At 40.9% G+C, this 17,661-nt stretch overlaps 2 protein-coding genes across 4 annotated transcripts; one reads left to right on the forward strand and one right to left on the reverse strand.

Annotated features, from left to right (window-relative positions):
- Positions 1–1,171: 1,171 nt before the first annotated feature.
- Positions 1,172–12,301, forward strand: LOC308094246 (bcl-2-related ovarian killer protein homolog A-like). 2 transcript variants are annotated; one of them, XM_080440774.1, is made up of 5 exons: positions 1,172–1,441; positions 2,048–2,417; positions 3,599–3,727; positions 9,718–9,881; positions 10,995–12,301. In XM_080440774.1, exons 2-5 carry the CDS (start codon positions 2,189–2,191, stop codon positions 11,118–11,120), a joined length of 648 nt encoding a protein of 215 aa, XP_080296900.1. In that variant the 5' UTR covers positions 1,172–1,441; positions 2,048–2,188; the 3' UTR covers positions 11,121–12,301. The 2 variants fall into 2 exon arrangements, with proteins under 2 accessions (XP_080296900.1, XP_080296901.1); XM_080440775.1 differs by having other exon boundaries at positions 2,072–2,417.
- A 374-nt stretch (positions 12,302–12,675) lies between these two features.
- On the reverse strand, positions 12,676–17,418 carry thap4 (THAP domain containing 4). 2 transcript variants are annotated; one of them, XM_080440617.1, is made up of 5 exons: positions 17,283–17,418; positions 16,558–16,711; positions 16,354–16,463; positions 14,264–14,367; positions 12,676–13,430 (listed from the first exon to the last, which is right to left on the reverse strand). In XM_080440617.1, exons 1-5 carry the CDS (start codon positions 17,305–17,307, stop codon positions 13,314–13,316), a joined length of 510 nt encoding a protein of 169 aa, XP_080296743.1. In that variant the 5' UTR covers positions 17,308–17,418; the 3' UTR covers positions 12,676–13,313. The 2 variants fall into 2 exon arrangements, with proteins under 2 accessions (XP_080296743.1, XP_080296744.1); XM_080440618.1 differs by lacking the exon at positions 14,264–14,367.
- Positions 17,419–17,661: the final 243 nt, after the last annotated feature.

A 17,661-nucleotide genomic window follows, 5' to 3' on the forward strand; every position in this document is an offset into this window, starting at 1 on the left:
AGCTCCGAGATGAGGTCCTACGTGGCCCGGTGCCGTTTGGGGGAAATTTGTCCGCACATTTTCCACTTTACATGTTTCTTACCCCTTTCTGCACATCGTATCCAAAAAGTAAAGGTTTTTTTAAATGCTCTCAGATGTTTGAAATTTTAACGTACCATAAAATCTATCTAACGAGTTGAAAAAAGTGTTTAATTCGCCTCTCTCCTCCTCAGCCGGTTACATGTTTTTAAGACATTGCGCAAGAGTTGCGCCCGTAGAGATAACATTACTGATTCCCCTACTGGTCAAATGTTGAATTGCATCTTCTAATGCATAATATTATGGAACCGGCTGAGGAGAGAAGCGATTTAAACGCTTTTTTCAACTCGTTGGATAGATTTTATTGTACGTTAAAATTTCAAACATCTGAGAGCATTTCAGAAAACCTTCACTTTTTGGATACGATGTGTAGAAAGGGGTAAGAAATATGTGAAATGTGTGTGAAATGTGCGGAAAATTTTCACCCAAACGGCACCGACAAACGAGGAACCGAGGTTCCGATTGGAGCTTGGAGTCCTTGGCTGAAGTGGTTTTCCCAATGCAATCTTACGGGAGCAGTACTGCACATGCGGACGGGGGTTGACTGGCCACAGGCTGACTAAATAAGCGATTTAAACGCTTGTTTCAACCTGTCAGTTAGTTTTTTTCCCCCGCTAGAAGTTAAAACATCTGGGAGCAGGGGGGACGACCTTTACTTTTAGGATACGATGTGGGGAAAAGGGTAAGAATCATGCATAGTGGGAAATATTTGAAAATGTCCCGCCCAACAGGCACCAAGCTGTGTGGGACCTCATCTGGGAGCGGTAGTGGAGGGAGAGGTTCCAAATGGGATTAGTATCAGGGCTAATATAGCCTACAGTTTGGCATGAAAGGCAAGCAACAGGTGCCCCGGAACATAAGCGTATATAATCTATGTTTTAGTTGTTATTAAATATAATACATCACTAATGGTTAACGTTATATAATTATTTTGTTTTATATTTTGAAAGAGGCCAGCTGTAGACCTTGATTGTAGAAGGCCAGAGCGCCACCTAGTGGTCTTCTGCTGGTTCCATATTGATAATGATCAGGAAGGTGGAGCAACAGGAAGGCGTTCTCTGTCTTCAGATCGAAACTCATTATGCTCATGATTATCCCACGCGTTGGCTTTACAAGGTAACAGAGAGGATCACAGTTCTCTCTGTGGAATGCGACACTCCTAACTTTGATCGAATGGGATAAAATAGGCTGAATGTAGTTTTCAGAGCATATTTCACATTCGCGCGGACAGTTTGTTGTGGGACGGAGTTGGATTGTAGGATTGTCTGTTCTTATTTATGTCTTACCTCCTCAATATGGTCAGAACAAGTCAAATCATTCATATCGGAAGAGTGGACGTTTGAATTTGGACAAAATGTGCAAGGTAAGTGCGGCATGTCCTTCCCATGGCGTTGACCCATAGCATAAAGTTATAGTTATCTTCTAGTGAATTATTATGCTATGTTTATTATTTCATACAGTGTAGTCTATGCTGTTCCATTGCTCTTGCGCTCTATAGATCCATCATCATCCGACACTTTCATGAATATTTATGTACTTGTTTGTTTGTTGCATAATCGAAATCTGTTGCAATATCTTGCTGTTCACAGCAGCATGTGAGTCACTATAACGCCTATAACGCCTCCAGTATTATTCTTATATAAGTTTCAGTTCTGATCTGGCTTTACTGTCCTTACCACCCACTCACCTTTGTATGGGGGGGGGGGGACCTTGTGGTAGCTGCAGGTGTGAGAATAGTCTATTCTATGCAATAAGTAGGTTGATATAAACATGACATTGAATTAACTTTTTTTATTTATTTATTTTTACATATTTTACGTTTGTTAAACATTTGTATTCATTCATCCTTTAAGGAAATTAAAACTTTCAGTAACATACTAAATATGTGAGAGTGAATTGGGCTACATAAACAAAATGTCCTTTTGTCTTATGTGTAATACAGCTTCCTTCTCTCTGTTTACAAAATTAGAGTTTCTATTCCTCTTCCTTGCAGTCAGGAGACTGTCATCGGTGTTGACGCTCATCCTGCTGAGAGTAGGAGGGGTGCTGATCAGAGGAGGCCAGGCCTTCCCTGGCCCAGTCCCAACACCCACCACCACCCAGTAGGACCATGGATGTGCTTCGGAGGTCTACAGAGTTTGCTGCTGAGGTCCTGGAGGTGTTTGACCGCTCTGTGACTGAGAAAGAACTGGTGTCCCAGTCAAAAGTGCTGTGTAGAGACTACATTCACTCCAGGCTGACTCAGAGCGGGTTAGGCTGGTGCAAAACTGAACTGAACCTTGGCCTTCCTGCCTCGAACGCAGCAGTCGCTGAGCTGTCAGTGGTGCTTCTCTGTCTTGGTAAGAGCTGACAAATCCAGGATTATATTGTTATGAAGATCGACAACAATCGGTGTAGGCGAGCGAGGGTCAATATAGAACAAATGGCATCTGTTCCTGGGTGTCCTTTAAAACTCAAACACAGGCTGGTTGACATTTAAAGAACACTTGATTCTTTTGTTATTCTGGAAATTCTAAATGGGTGAAATTCACTCATCTTGAATTTAAGGTCAAAAGCGAGTGACCTTTGACCTTAAGTTATTGGTTGGGGTGGAGCGGATCTATACTGAATGTTTTACCCCTGTCTGTCCATGATTTATTTGCCATATAGTTGTCATTGGTTTATGTCATGGAGGGCTCAAGTAAGATGAAGTTGTCCCTGCATTTTCTGTTCCTTTATGTAACCTTTGGGGAGAGTGCAGTGACTAAACATGCTTGATTTAAACACACACTTTCTGTTGACAAAAGTGCCGTAGATGTTCCTGGCTCTTATTACTAGTTCCATTTTGAGAAATCTTAACGAGAACGGTTACATTTTCACACTTCTTTATGGTGCAACACTACTTTAATGTTGTACAACACAAGTGAACTGTGGCAAGTATTTGAGCACTCTACTACACGGTAAAGTACTTACTTCTGTGAACTTGCTGTCTGTATCTCATTACTGAACACAAGCTAACTTCCATGTTGGCGTGTGAGAGCAGAGGATTATGTGAAGTTCGGTTCCTAGTCATTACACCTGAGATCTTTTTTAAAGAGGGTTTGACCCAGTGACCTAGACAGTAGTAGATTGAGTGGCAAATAGAGTGTGTGTGTGTGTGTGTGTGTGTGTGTGTGTGTGTGTGTGTGTGTGTGTGTGTGTGTGTGTGTGTGTGTGTGTGTGTGTGTGTGTGTGTGTGTGTGTGTGTGTGTGTGTGTGTGTGTGTGTGTGTGTGTGAGTGTGAGAGAGAGAGAGACGTGCATTTGGAGCAAGGAGGAAGAATCTGCCTGTGACCTCCATTGTAGGAGTACCATAAATCTATATGCAAAGTTGCTTTTTGTAAGCAAATAGTAAAATGTAATTGAGAACATTGTTTGGGGTAACATATTGCATGATTGCTTGCTTAGCAAGTCTAAAGGCTTGACTTGACTTAGTCAATGTTTAGGTTTTGTCTTTGTCTGCTGAAATAACATTTTTTGAATATTCTCCAACTGTTACCTAGGTGACGAGCTGGAGTCCATTCGGCCGAGTTTGTACAGGAACGTGGCACGACAGCTCAACATTTCTGTTACCATGGAGAGCATGGTGTCGGATGCCTTCATTGCTGTGACAACAGAAATATTCTCCACAGGTATGGCAGCTGTTGTAAACGTACACAAACACACCCAGCGAAGGAACAGATTTAAACATGACAAAGTCTCAGACAGGGCCGATCCGTCACACTGATGGTGACGCAGTTGATGACGATCACAGCGTCAGTCCTTCAGACCCATGTGCCAGGTTGGGGCATGCTTCTTTAAAAGACACTGTGTGGGTGTGATTCAAGCAGAGACACTGTGTGGGTGTGATTCAAACAGAGATGAGCTGCTGTTCTTGTATAACAGGGAATCCTTCATCTGAAAGACAAAGGCTGGCTCTTTGTTCAATGCTTAGCTTATAATAAACTTTATTAATGGAGCACGTATCAAAACAAAATTACAAAGTGCTTTACATAAAACTGAAATAAATTACACAGTGCTTAGATGCACCCACTTATAGCTTGACCAGATTGCATCAATGCTTGGCAGTATTTTTGAGGGGGTTGGATTTAATTATCCAAGTTTGTGGTTGCATAAAGGACTAAAAATACAAGCATTCAAATTTCTTGGGTTGATTATATGTAATAATGACATTATCTTTTGATTTTGGTACATACATGACTGTTCCACTGTGTTTTTCTTTTCTTTTTTAATATATGTATATATTTGTCATGTTCTTTCTCAGTTATTTTCCACACATACGATGAGAGCAGGATAATATTATATGTTGCATATATAGTCTTAACATCATCAGCCAAATGTGATGTTCTGTGTGATCTTACTGTGTGATGGCCAATGTAATGTACTGCTCATACAGTAGAAGGATGAGAAGAGAAATTACTGGATATTTGGTCAGGTTATCGCGGCTATGAGCTTGTATATCTGCTATTTTTTGAATAGCCAAAGACATCTAAAATGACACAGATGCGTTCCCGGATTGAATGGGTTAAACAGCCATGGTCAATTACCTGAACCGATCGGATTGGAGCAGGGCCAAATGAGGTGATTGAGTTGATTGCTCATGTTTATCAGTTGAACTGTCATTTTAAAACTCCTGTAAAACAGGAAAAAGCCAGGTCTTATGCACACCTGATCAGCTCAGAGACGGGTGAGTAGGCAGGGATCAGACGTCAGAATATAATAAAATGACCCGCACACCGCCTACACTTGCACAATAAGGCCAACTTTATTTAGGCAACGTTTCGGTCAATAGACATTCAGGCATCAGATGCAGGAAACGCTAAGAAAACTAGCGTTATTTCTGTTAAAAAAGACTATCTTTTTTTTGTAATTTACCAGCAAGGTTCCTGATTATCTAACCCTTTCAATATTTGTTTTGTTGCTATAGAGATATGTAGATTACAGTGGTCAACTTTAGACGGATAAAAAAAAAGAGCAGCACAGTGTTTCCTTTTGTCTGATGCAGATACTGTTATTTGTAAACCCGTGTGATAGTTGATATAGTGCTGTGATTAGCTCTAAATCCAGACAGGTGCAGACTTAAAATCTACTAGGCTTGATAGAAAATACTTGCACTGGTTGTTTGTTTACCAAAGATTCCAGGATTTTTGCTTAGCAGCGTAGTTTGGAGATAGGGCGGTAATTATTTAAAGTCTCAATCACCACCTTTTTGCAAAGGAATGTCATGGGCCCTTTTCCAAACACTAGGAAATCTGCTGCGCATGCTGTGTTAACAATGACTACTGTATATCCCTCATGCAATTGTCTCAATCTTTGTCATTTACTGTCTGACACGCAGAATGACCTTTGGAATTTCCACACCAACTCCACTAGTGGGCACATTTTGACGTAACCGAGAGCCACATGAATAGCTGTATTCTATGAGGTTTTACGATGGATTGGGTGTTCCTGGTCTGCATAGCACATTCCTGTGTTAATTTAACACAGAGTGAAGTTCACTCTCAGGGTTTTACTGAGAGATCAAAATAAACAGGACTCGTTTTTTAGAACTTTTTAGTGTTTTGGCTGAACTTGTGACTGTTCTGACGTCACAAAGGGGGGTAATTTTTAGAGCAGCCTGGGATTCCTTCTGAAGAATAACAACCACTTGATCTCATGGGACTCAACAGCTACACAACTGGCTATTAATAGAACTATATTCATCAGTGCTAGTTTTCCGTGCCATTCAAATTTGTTGCATTACTGTGCTTTATGATCCATTATCTTGCCTCTAAGTGCTTTATAGTAACATTTAACTCTGGGCAGTCTGCAAATCAGAGTTGATGCTTTCACTCATCGAACCCTGGCGTTCCTATTCAGGCCAGGGCGTGTCATAATAGGCGAACATTCTGTAACACTAGCAGATCTACAAGCTCACAACACGTTGCAACCTGACGCATTGTGAGCTTGTAGATTGTCTGTTTTCGGCTAAGATATTTGGTGTACTGTAGAGGGATAAAAGGAGGGGACCCCTGTCAACTGAAGTATCCAGGTATAGGGTTTAAGTGCTTATGTGAACCTGAACCCAAGTAAACAACATGGGCAATAGTCACACATGTTTTTTAATTCGTTTTTTGGGCTCATCAAACATAGAACAGAAGACATACATAAAATATTAACCCATTTAGACCTGAGACCTTCTAAATCCTAACCTACGTTTTCTGGAAAAACGTGATTTATTTATTTAAAAAATGTATAAAAAAAAGAAAAACAAGAAATGACAAAGTCATAATATACCCGCTTGCGGCAGGCTATTTTTGCCCCAATCTGCAGCACAAAATGTAAAAGTTGTCATTAAAATAAAATCTCAGCCATTCGAATGCAACAAAAATAACTCCACAGAGGTTCATTGGTTGGCTACCAATATAAAGTGTGTGTGTGTGTGTGTGTGTGTGTGTGTGTGTGTGTGTGTGTGTGTGTGTGTGTGTGTGTGTGTGTGTGTGTGTGTGTGTGTGTGTGTGTGTGTGTGTGTGTGTGTGTGTGTGTGTGTGTGTGTGTGTGTGTGTGTGTGTGTGTGTGTGTGTGTGTGTGTGTGTGTGTGTGTGTGTGTGTGTGTGTGTGTGTGTATACAATATCAATGATAATAATTGATCTACAATCTCACAGATCTGCTATTTTAACCAGCTGATATAGTTACTTCATAATGTAGCCTACCCTTACCCAAGTCAAAACTACAGTGTTTCACTTAGAAATGTATGAACAACAAAAATGAAGACACACACACACACACACACCCAGGAGGACTGGTTGATAGTGTTGTATGCATTGTTCCTGGACAAAAGACCGGTGGTGACCAGTTAGTATTCATTTATGTATGAAAGAAAGAAACTATTTTCACAATAAACGAAGTGAGTCCATAGAATACAGGTAGCGTAAGGGCAGTCATGTTAAAAACATCAACAGTGGTGGAAAAAGTACTGTAATGTTTTACTTAAGTAAAAGTATCAATAGTGCAATGTAACCCTAACCCTTTATAAAAGTGAAGCTCACAACTTGTCTTTTGATTTCACTGTTTGAAACAGCTAGGCTTGAGTTGTAATGCATAACTGCAAGTTTGCCCTTTTCACTACTGGCTTACATGAAAAATGTTGCTACAGTAACCTTGGTTGTAGTGTGTATTCATTCATTTGTGAACAGGGCAGTCATGTTAAAAACAGCAACAGTGGTGGGAAAAGTACTCGTACTAGTGTTGCCATGTATACTAATTACAAGCGACCTTGTTTTCTGTGAAGTTGCTTGTAAATGTAGGTAGTTGCTTGTTATATGTTATTATTTTGTTGTGAGCTTGTAGATCGGCTATTGCCAAGTCGTCTATTTTCAAATAGCCGATGCATATAGGTTTAAAGTGGTCATGTAGCCTAATAGTCACTTAAGTCTTTGGGCTTGTTTTCATTGACCTGGTTGCTTATTTGTCTCTCAAAATCTGGCAACCGTGTCATTGTTTAGACCAACGAAGAAGAAAATGGCGGAAGTGATCCTCTTTTCCAAGGCCCGTGTGAAAGACAGTATTATGTTGAGAAAATATAAAGTCATTACAGCACCATAACATGGTTAATAAATTTTATTTTGGGATGTACAATACATGAAAATTACGAGAGTAATAACGCGAATTGCGTCGATAACTAATGGGGAGCGGACATTAGCGCTCTTGGCTAAAAACAGTTAGTTAGTAACATCATACAAGCTAACTATTAGCCAAATTCGGCTAGCGCTCGGAGGACTGCATAGTCCCATAGCTTGGGAGGACGAGGCCGCCCGTTCAGAGTATGGGAAAGTATCCCATTGGCTTAAACGACAGCCAATGACGCAAATCTGTCGAACAAATCTGTCGAATGCAAATGAATCTGTCGAATGCAAATGAATCTGTCGAATGCAAATTTGTCGAATGATGAGTCGTAGGTCTGCCTCTTCATAGACCCGCAGCTTTCGCTAAGCGGGTAATAATTTGCTATATACATACTGTAGCAACATCTACAATGACACAGAGGCTTTCCCGGATTGAAGGGTTTTCCAGGTCTAAATGGTTAACAATAACTACAGTAGATTTGTATAGCTCTTTTCTAAAAGCAGCATTTACTAAGTGTTTGCACAGCACATGGCAGGCCTCTGGCCCATTCATTCACCTCAGTGTGCTTCCTACTGTACCTCTCATGCTTTTTGATCCCTCCCTTCTCGTTTTCTCCTGCCTTAATCCCAGACAATCTTGTATCTATTCTGGTCTTGCTTCTCAGTAGGGAGTTAAGTGACCTGGCTGGGGCTACAGTCATCTTGTTTAAGCTTACCCAGAGTCTCATTAACCTCTACAGGACTAGCGAGCACAGGATGCCCTGGTTCAGCACTAGCAAGCAGAAATCAGGGTACAGACTGTCCCAAAGGAGGTTAATGCCATTAGGACCTATTATGCATCATGGACAGTTATCCCTGCTGGCCTGGAAACAGTGCTCAGAAATGGTCAGTCAGTCATCCTGGTTTATCAGAACTTAACCCCTCATGGATGTATTCTTCATTTAAAATGGAAATTTCCCCTAAAATATCTCTTGTGACGCAAACATCATAATTTAAACACTTAAACCCTATTTAAAAAAATAGCAATACCAATCTTATCTCTATTAAGGTGAAAGAAAAACACAATTAAATTTAAAAATATATTATTTTGTTTTGTTTGGGGGGGGGGGGGTCATCTAATTTTTTTTTAATAAATCTTATTGTCAAAAGATAAAGCGTATTTTTCAAATTATGACAGTCTTCTGTTGTATGTCAATTCATTGCCCCAGAATAGAAACATGCAAAAGGCAGGAGCCTTATGAACATTGACATTGAGTGTTTTGCTTAGAGACATAGCAACCATTGTTTTGTCCTGTTCAGTTTACTATGGTCTTGTAATATGGTAAATACATCTTATCAGCTACAATAATACAAATGTATCACCAGCTTGTTGAGTCAAATCGGGTGTTGACCATTCATTTCATTTCAGTACAAGGTCCATTGAATTTGCCCTCTTCTAGAAATCCACTCTTATCTCTTATCAAATCACAGTCTGAGGTGAAGGGAAGTTTTTTTTTAAATGACGCAGAGTAGAAACGGTTATTGGAACATGCCATGACCTTGAATTCAAACTCTTACAGTATGGGTTTGTTTTTAAAGTGATTACAAGTCAGATATTGTCTGCTTACTTGACCAAACTCAGGCCTGGCATGTTCTGTGCATGTTCTGTGAACTTCCGCGAAATCTGCCATCAACAAATACTTCATCAGCGTCAAGCATTGCTAATAATAGTACCAAATATGTCTAACAGTGACTACTCTGCATGCCAAATCTAGACACGATTAATCACTTTGGGGCACCAGTGGATCAGGAGGTAGAGCGGCCGCTTGGGAACCGGAAGGTTCCCAGTTCGATCGGGTGTTCGATCGGGTGTCGAAGTGTCCTTGAGAAATCGTTGTGAGAATATAGATTAGCTATATTCACAATTGTGGGGGAAATGTTTGAAAATAGTGTGAAGTGGTTAATAATGGCACATGCACTTCTGTTGACACCTGACATAACACATAACCACCCAACTGACATCAGTTCTTGTTTGTAGGTATTACATGGGGGAAGATTGTGTCCATGTTTGCAGTTGCTGGGGCTCTCGCAGTAGACTGTGTGAGAGAAGGCCATCCAGCCACAGTGCACATCGTGGTGGACAGTCTGGCCCAGTTTGTCCGCAAATTCCTGGTGTCCTGGCTGAAGCGACGTGGAGGATGGGTAAGAATATAAAACCATAAACCATCTAGCTTTCAGGATAATTTACAGGAAACATTTTGAGGAACTGTAGGACAACCATTTAAGGTATATGACCAATGTTTGTACCCGTTTCCTTATAGCATGTCTATAATTCACATAGATTAAACCATTTGCCAATTTATCCTTGAGTTGAGTGCATGGCCAATCTATTTTACCTCAGCATTAGAACTCTTTAAGTATGTATTATCATTGATACTTTTTTTTATTAAGTTCATTCAAAACATGCTTTGGCCATATATTGAATAAAATGCAAATATGTACACAACAGGAGAAAAGAAAATGTGTCCCTCTGTCTGTGGGGATTTGATGTGTTTCCAGTCACACTCTTTAGTTTAATCTCATACTCTCATGGTTTCTCATCTTTTGGAGTAGAGCCTGGTTCAGTTTCATAACCTGTTCCTTTGGGATTATAGAGAGCTGTACTGTGCATAGTTTTGGCCCTCCCTTGCCAACGCTCTTTGGATTGTCCTGTCGCCATGGTAACTTCTACAACTCACAGGGAATTTCAATCCTGGAAGTGCTTGTTTATACTGCCCTCTGCTGTCTAACAGTTAAAATACACCCAATTGCACTATTTTCAGAGGCAGCACATATCATTGCTGTCCGGCAGAAACCAGCTAACTCCATTTTGACGATTTTTTTCCATAAATCAGGGCCATTGAATTCGTCTGTGTATTGGTAAAAAAAAATATTGAACCAATGAAAAGCATTACAAAATGCTTCTGATACAACCAGCTAACTCCATTGGCTCCTCAAACTTTCTGCTAAACCAGCTAACTAGTTAGCTGGTTTTGCTGACTCCAGGCTCCACCCCATTTAGCTGTTCTTATCAATGATGAACAAAACCCCAACTCCACTTTTTGTTTAGTTTTTTTCATTTCCTGAAAAGTGAACATTTTGGATTTAGCTGGTTTCTGCCGGACAGCAGAGATATAATAAATGTACTCTTAAATGTAATCTTCAGATGGCAGGGATGTTCTGGGCTGAAAATCTGTCTTATTTAGATTCAATGTAATCCATGTACACCAGTGGGAACTGCACAGCAATAAAATGTCTTTGTACTTCCTTTTCCAGGGAGAGATAACAAAATGTGTGGTGAAAAAGGAGTCTGTCCCTGAACACCACTGGCTGTCGTCTACCATGGAGTCCTTCAAGTACTTCCTAACAACAGTGTATGTCTACATCATGAAAGAACCATGAACAAATAGACAGACCGCACAGGGGCTATTGACAAGATGCTCACATCTCTGGCTCAAAGACAATGGAAAGAGTTGTGAGAGGAGCGGCTCGACTGATGGGAAGGCAACTGGTGAATATCAACTCGTTGCTGAGTGGCCATCAATGATTGTTCCGTCAGCATCAAGCTTATCTCATATTGGTGTCAAGTATGTCTATACCAGTGACTACTCTTCATCCAAAGTTTAGCCACAGAAACATGTATAAACATCAGCATATGATTGACTCTTGTTTTTATTGGAGGTTTCTCTGTCACAGCAATTAAGTAGCACTCAAATACGGCTTGGATAAATGCTGTAAACAACTCCAGTGTTATAATTGTAATGCACTATGCCATTTAGCTTTCCAGTGGCTATGAGTGTTGTCCTGGCTTCTGATTAAAAGCAGACTGCTGAGGATCAGTTTGATTCTGTCTCAAATCTGATCCAAACAATTTCAAGTACAGATAAATGCCATATTTAAGTAATCTAATGAATAGTGTGGTCTGGCCCTGAACGGGCCCAGACCACACCATTCAGTTACATGCTTATGTAACAGAATGTTACTGGCAGGCACTTTGTGTTTAACATTTGCCATCAGCGTCACTCCAACTGTGAGCCCTGTGTTGGCCATCAACAAGGGTTAAGTATGTCATGTCTTATCACTTTATAATAAAAAGGTGGAGGCATTTCAACTAATGCCATATAGCGATATATTTTTCTGTATCAACCTTCTACATAATGGGTCATGTTTGAGGTACATGTTTGAGATCTCCTACAGTAAACATAGCTTCTCATCCCAAATATGAGTGGAAATATTGAAGATACTTTAAGAAACATTATTGATGTACATTTGGGTGCATCTCATTGCACACTGGGTTTGTGGCCATTGCCCAGTGTTGGTCAAACGCTGCCATTCAGAGATTATGCATTTGGCCAAACACCCTGCAGGGTGAAAGAATGTCAAACATTTCATGATTTTGCATATTTAAAGCTGTAAATAGGTTATTTATTATTTTAGTAATCAGAGCCATTCTAGCCTACAGAGCCACCATTCTGGGTCAAAACACCATGATTGAATGTATATGCCTGTTGGTTGGCACTTTCACAGTGTTAAATTATTTTGTGTGAACCATTCCTTTTAAACTCCAAAATAAACTTTGAACAGAATTCACAACAGTTGAATTCACTAAACGATGGTTTATTCCTTTATTCCACTGACCTAATTAAATATGCCATTACATTACATTAGTCATTTAGCAGACGCTTTTATCCAAAGCGACTTACAATAAGTGTATTCAACATAGGTAGGGAACGAAAACTACTAATCACCAGAAGTCTTTAGTGCATTTTCTGCAAAAACAAGCAACCAAGAGTATACCTAGCGCTAAGGTAAAAGTGCAATATATCAGCTACCTATTTCCTTAAACATATGAGACAAAATAGCTAAATCAAATAAGTGTATCGACTAAACAAGATCCAATAAACAATACAACAATGCGCCTCTGTAAAGTGTTATATAATGGCATTTTACTTTAAAAAAAAAAAGCTTATCTGATACAGACAAAGCTGTAATTCATAAAGATGAGATGACCTAAGCTGAGAACAGTATTGAACAGCATAGTAACAGCTGACGCATAGAATCAAGTACTCTTTGCCATGGCCTTGAAACATACAATAGCAATGCATGACTCCACAGGTAGAACAGTAAGCATTCCACTCACAATGCATAAGACACTAACCATTAGTGCTTTAAATCTAAAAAAGACCATGTCCAAAATACATGTAAAAGCATGATTCATTCATAAGATTGATGTAACTTAATTGGATACTGTCCAGTATTATACACTTAATGTCAAGTATGCAGCATTTATGGTTTTCCATACATAAAATGTAAAGTGTGTGCAGAATGTGATGTGCTTCATTCATTGTAGGAAGGTGCATTAGTTAAATCCTAAAGGATGCCCTGATTGTATACACCTTACTCATTTGTACTGCCTAAACAATTACTGTGCACTTGATTTACGTTTGATTGCTAAGTTAAATGCCTTCAATCATAGTGTAGTGTTAACATGACCATTAGACCAAACAAGTGACGACAGATAAATGCTATTTTCCGCACATGTACAGTTTTATTATAGCAAAGATATCTGCATCTATCCATGGACTGACGGTTGAGTCAGGGTACACGGTTGTAGGTGATGTGCAAATGCTGCATCAGCGGCTGTTTGTCTGTTGCCATGGAAACAGTCTGCTCCAGCTTCCCGTCTGATCTTATTTGGAACACTCTGGTGATCTGAGAGAAGGGGAAAAGCAGGTGCCCATGACAACAACATTAGCATACTTGCTAAATGCAAATCCAACGCTAGCTTGTATGACAGTTGAGTGCAGTGAGTGCGTTAAGAGAAAGCCGTACTGCAATCTATTCCTTATGAGCACCTACCATCTTACCCGTTTAGAGCGTTTAACCACACCCATATATGGAGTGTGGTCTGTCAGTCCTTGTCCCTTTTATGCCCATATATGTCCCTGATGTCATCAGTATATGCCCATATATTGTAATGCCCATAGATGGGCATATTGGTTGGATCGGCAATTCTGGACAACAAGATCCAAACTACTCAACGGCAGGCACTGCACTCCCTCGAGTCCTTGCCGCTGCGCACGCCGAGTTTGAAGTTGGTCGGTCCCATATTATGCACATGACCATATCTGTGGCTCTGGACAACCGGATCTCTGCATCTGTCAGTCCTTTTTGTGCCCATATGGAACTGATTGATTTGTTTGACCTGATTCCATGAGGACACATTGAGGTTAGACAACACACTCCACATTTGGGCGTAGCTACATTGGGAACTCCTTATGTGGTTATGGATGAGTCATAGTGAAATGAGCGTGACGACATGGTCCGCCGGCGAACCCTTAAGCCACTTTTAATATAAGATGAATGTGGAGACGGCAGGTGATGTTTAGAAGTTACCTTGTTGACAAAATGTGTGAACATGATAATCATTAACACTGATGCTATGGAAAGTTAGATAATGTGATGATGTGGTACCCAAAGGAAATAGATAAAATTGCAGATAAATCAGAAACGTGTAATGTTGGATCACAGAAACATAGTCTGACCTCCTTTACATGTGGTTCCTTGGCAAAAGATGTTCTGGCCAGAGCCTGAGACTTGAGGTTAATTTGCTGTCCATCGATCTCCCCTTCCTCGATCTCCACCAGGCCTGTACCACAAGAGAGACTGGCACTCAAAAGTACTGTGTGTGTGTCTGTCTATTGCTCTCAGGCTTATATAAGTCTTAGGGCACGGCCACACCAAACTATGGTTGCCCGCTGTTAAACTCAGGTTGTGCAGCCAGTATGGCATGTACCAGGAGGCGTATAAACACAAGGTGTGCGTGACACGTTGAAAGATGCGCAACACCATCAAACCACGCCATTCCCATTGGAAAAGCATTGGCAGATTCCGCCCCATGGGTAGAACACAAGTGCGGTGTGGCCGTGCCCTTATACCTGATTTATACTTGGTTGCAGTTGTATTACGCACCGAAAATAGCCAATCTATCACGCAGTGAGCTTTTAGATTTGCAGTTTTCTTTCTGTGCACGACACCTGCACGCAACTCATAAATCTGGCTTTATTTTACCCAACATCAATAACTGATATGTTTTGAACAGATATAAAACTGCTGTGAGCAAAAGCTTCTTTTTTTTTTACGAACCCTTTTCCCCACTTTAGTTATCGCCATTCCCCTCCATGGGTACTATGGTCCTTATCACTGTCAAACTACCACTGTTGGCCTGGGGAGAGTGTCCCGTTTCGGTCCGGGTCCAGTGTTTTGGACCCGTGCTACCCTCTAGTGTAGACTACTATGTGCCTCTTCCGATACACATGGAGTCACCAAGTGTTACTTTTCACCTGACAGCAAGGAGGTTCACTGGGAGAGTGTAATGCATACAGTATGTCTACCAGATCCCTCCCCACTGAACAGGCTGAACCTTTGCTGGCTTCCCACCAGCAATCACTGCCAATAGACCTTTTTCATGGCAGCAATATTGACACGAACTCACTGGTAAACTGTTCTTATGAACAAAGTTAAGGTTCCAGTCCATTTAGTGGAGCAGAGCCTTAACAGTGTGCCAACATGCAAAATAGGTTCTGTGGTCTGTGCATAAATGTAGTCCCGTGTTTCCAGAGGGCGACATACCCGTTTCCTGTTTCATTAGCTTTCAGTAGCTTCATTTGATTGGCTCAGCAGCAGATTTGAACACAACAGGAAACGCATATCGATAGATGAATAGACCGATCCCATTGATCCCACACAGCAGTATACAGAGTAAAATAAGTACTGTCTGTCTCTGCAGTTACAGGGTGTCGAAATATCACATCCATATCCCAACTTCATATGTGTTAAATTAGCTGCAGAGCCAATCAAACCAAAAATCCCTGATATTCTTAATAAGATTGATCATTCCCCACCTCACCAATAGTACGAAATGGTACACACTTGTCTTCTAAGTGGGCTCGGCAAGATCTCGTGAGAGTGTGTTGCTGACACACTCAGCAACACACTCTCGAACAAGTCTCGAACAAAAAAATGTCCTCCACATATGTGGCTTGTGAAGAATGGGTCCAATGTTTACTTTGTTCACTATACGGGCGGGGGCAAAGTAGTCGGTCATAATCTAAATCTATGCTCATGGTCATGATTCCATTGCAATTAAGAGACTCAAATCCTACAGTACTTTTGGTTGTGACACAGAAACAGGAATTCAATTGAAGTTAGAGAGTCTTGGTCAATAAACCGGAGCGGGAAACGGGCATGCCACCTTCTGGAAACACAGTACTACATTTACTCTGTTTGAGCTGAATGGAACATAACCTTAAATAGTATCACTGGTAACACCTGTGTTTACCTAACTATTGCATGTCAAAACGGCTGCTGTGAAAAAGGTCTTTTGTCTTTGTTGGAGCATCTGGACAAGATGGAGCCATGGCTAAGGGGACTTGAACCCCAGTCTCTGCAGTGTTGGGGGATTGTTTTACCTTTATGCCAGTCGGACATTCCTATTTAAGCCTTACTTTAATTTAAGGCAAATTACCTAATCATAATAATGCTAATTATAAAATAACTTCACGGTTAACTGAATAACTGTGTGTATAAGTGTGTGTGTGTGTGTGTGTGTGTGTGTGTGTGTGTGTGTGTGTACCAGAGTTCTGTGCAATGATGAAGGCCACTTTGTTGGTTCCTGGCTGCATTCTGATGAAGCCACACTCCCTGTGCATGGGCTTTTTCGTTTCAGCATCGCATGCATTAAACCTGCCAACCATATAAAGCAGAAATTAACCGAGGACTCCAAAGGTTTAACAGCAGTACAGACTTGATAACTGTCCTCTCTTCAAATCAAACTCACATAAAGTTGATGACAGGCTGGCCGACATGACTGAAGCATAGGGCTTCTGTGTAGCGGAAATGAGTAACGTTGGAAAAGGAGCCCTCTCCTGGTTCATCTGACTGCCATTTACCCAGCAGCCAGTCAAGAGGCAGGAGGCCAGGGTTCAGCTCAGCTGAGGAGGACAACACACAAAATGAATACAGTGTATTATAGATATATACACATATGTATGTGTGTGTCCTATATGATACAGGATAGGAGGGCACTATAGGGACATCTGGGCACCTCGATGTAAAATTGGCTATTTTGTCCTTCAACTTCTTGTTTACGCCCCAAAATGACTGGAAATACAGGTTTTGTAGCAAGTGTGTGTGTGTGTGTGTGTGCGCGCGCGAGTGTGCCTGTGCGTGTGCGTGTGTGTGTGTGTGTGTGTGTGTGTGTGTGGGGGGGGGGGGTTGTTTGGGAGAACTGATAGTTTATTCTGAATTGACAGTTTGTAAAGCCTACTTTTCTATCCTATGCATGCAATATAGGCTATATCTGAAGTGTTCTACTCCCATATCAAGCTATATAAATGTCATTAGATCATGCAGCATGCACATCATCAGGCTGTCCACGACCACGACCGGCTAAAATCAGGTCATCAGACTCACTCAATCACCGACAGCACAGTTAAGAAGCCTATGTACAGTTATATTGTTTTTAAACGATCTTTCCATTCCAATTTGAAATAAAATATTTACCTGTCTGATGAAACGGGCAGGACATTGATAAAGGCTGTTCGATCAATCACGATTTTAACACTGTAGTAGTAAGTCTACAGAGAGCTCAAGTAGCGGTGAATTGAGGTCAACTAAACGCACACCATACTGCGACAAATTTATATCATCCCACTTTGTACCAAGGAATCATGGGAAATGTAGTATCCTAGGGGGTCGTCGTTCGTGCTGCTGGTTGAATCTTCTCCCATTTGATTGAGGGGTGGTTTATTGTCACAACATGCGAGGACAATCCAGATGGCAGTTTATATAATCAAAATAGCAATCAAAATAGCAAAAATGATATGACACACACACACACACACACACACAGACACAGACACAGACACAGACACACACACAC

This window comes from Gymnoscopelus braueri, assembly GCF_963280865.1.
Source record: "Gymnoscopelus braueri genome assembly, chromosome: 10".
In the NCBI taxonomy this organism is placed as follows: Eukaryota; Metazoa; Chordata; class Actinopteri; order Myctophiformes; family Myctophidae; genus Gymnoscopelus; species Gymnoscopelus braueri.

Coding starts and splice junctions, on each gene's coding strand:
- thap4 (XM_080440617.1), bottom strand. CDS start 17,307: ATGTCCTGCCCGTTTCATCAGACAG. Junction 16,712..17,282: donor CTGCCCGTTTCATCAGACAG/GTAAATATTTTA, acceptor TGTCCTCCTCAG/CTGAGCTGAACCCTGGCCTC. Junction 13,431..14,263: donor AGGAACCACATGTAAAGGAG/GTCAGACTATGT, acceptor CCCTTCTCTCAG/ATCACCAGAGTGTTCCAAAT.
- LOC308094246 (XM_080440774.1), top strand. CDS start 2,189: ATGGATGTGCTTCGGAGGTCTACAGAGTTTGCTGCTGAGGTCCTGGAG. Junction 2,418..3,598: donor AGTGGTGCTTCTCTGTCTTG/GTAAGAGCTGAC, acceptor ACTGTTACCTAG/GTGACGAGCTGGAGTCCATT. Junction 3,728..9,717: donor AACAGAAATATTCTCCACAG/GTATGGCAGCTG, acceptor TCTTGTTTGTAG/GTATTACATGGGGGAAGATT.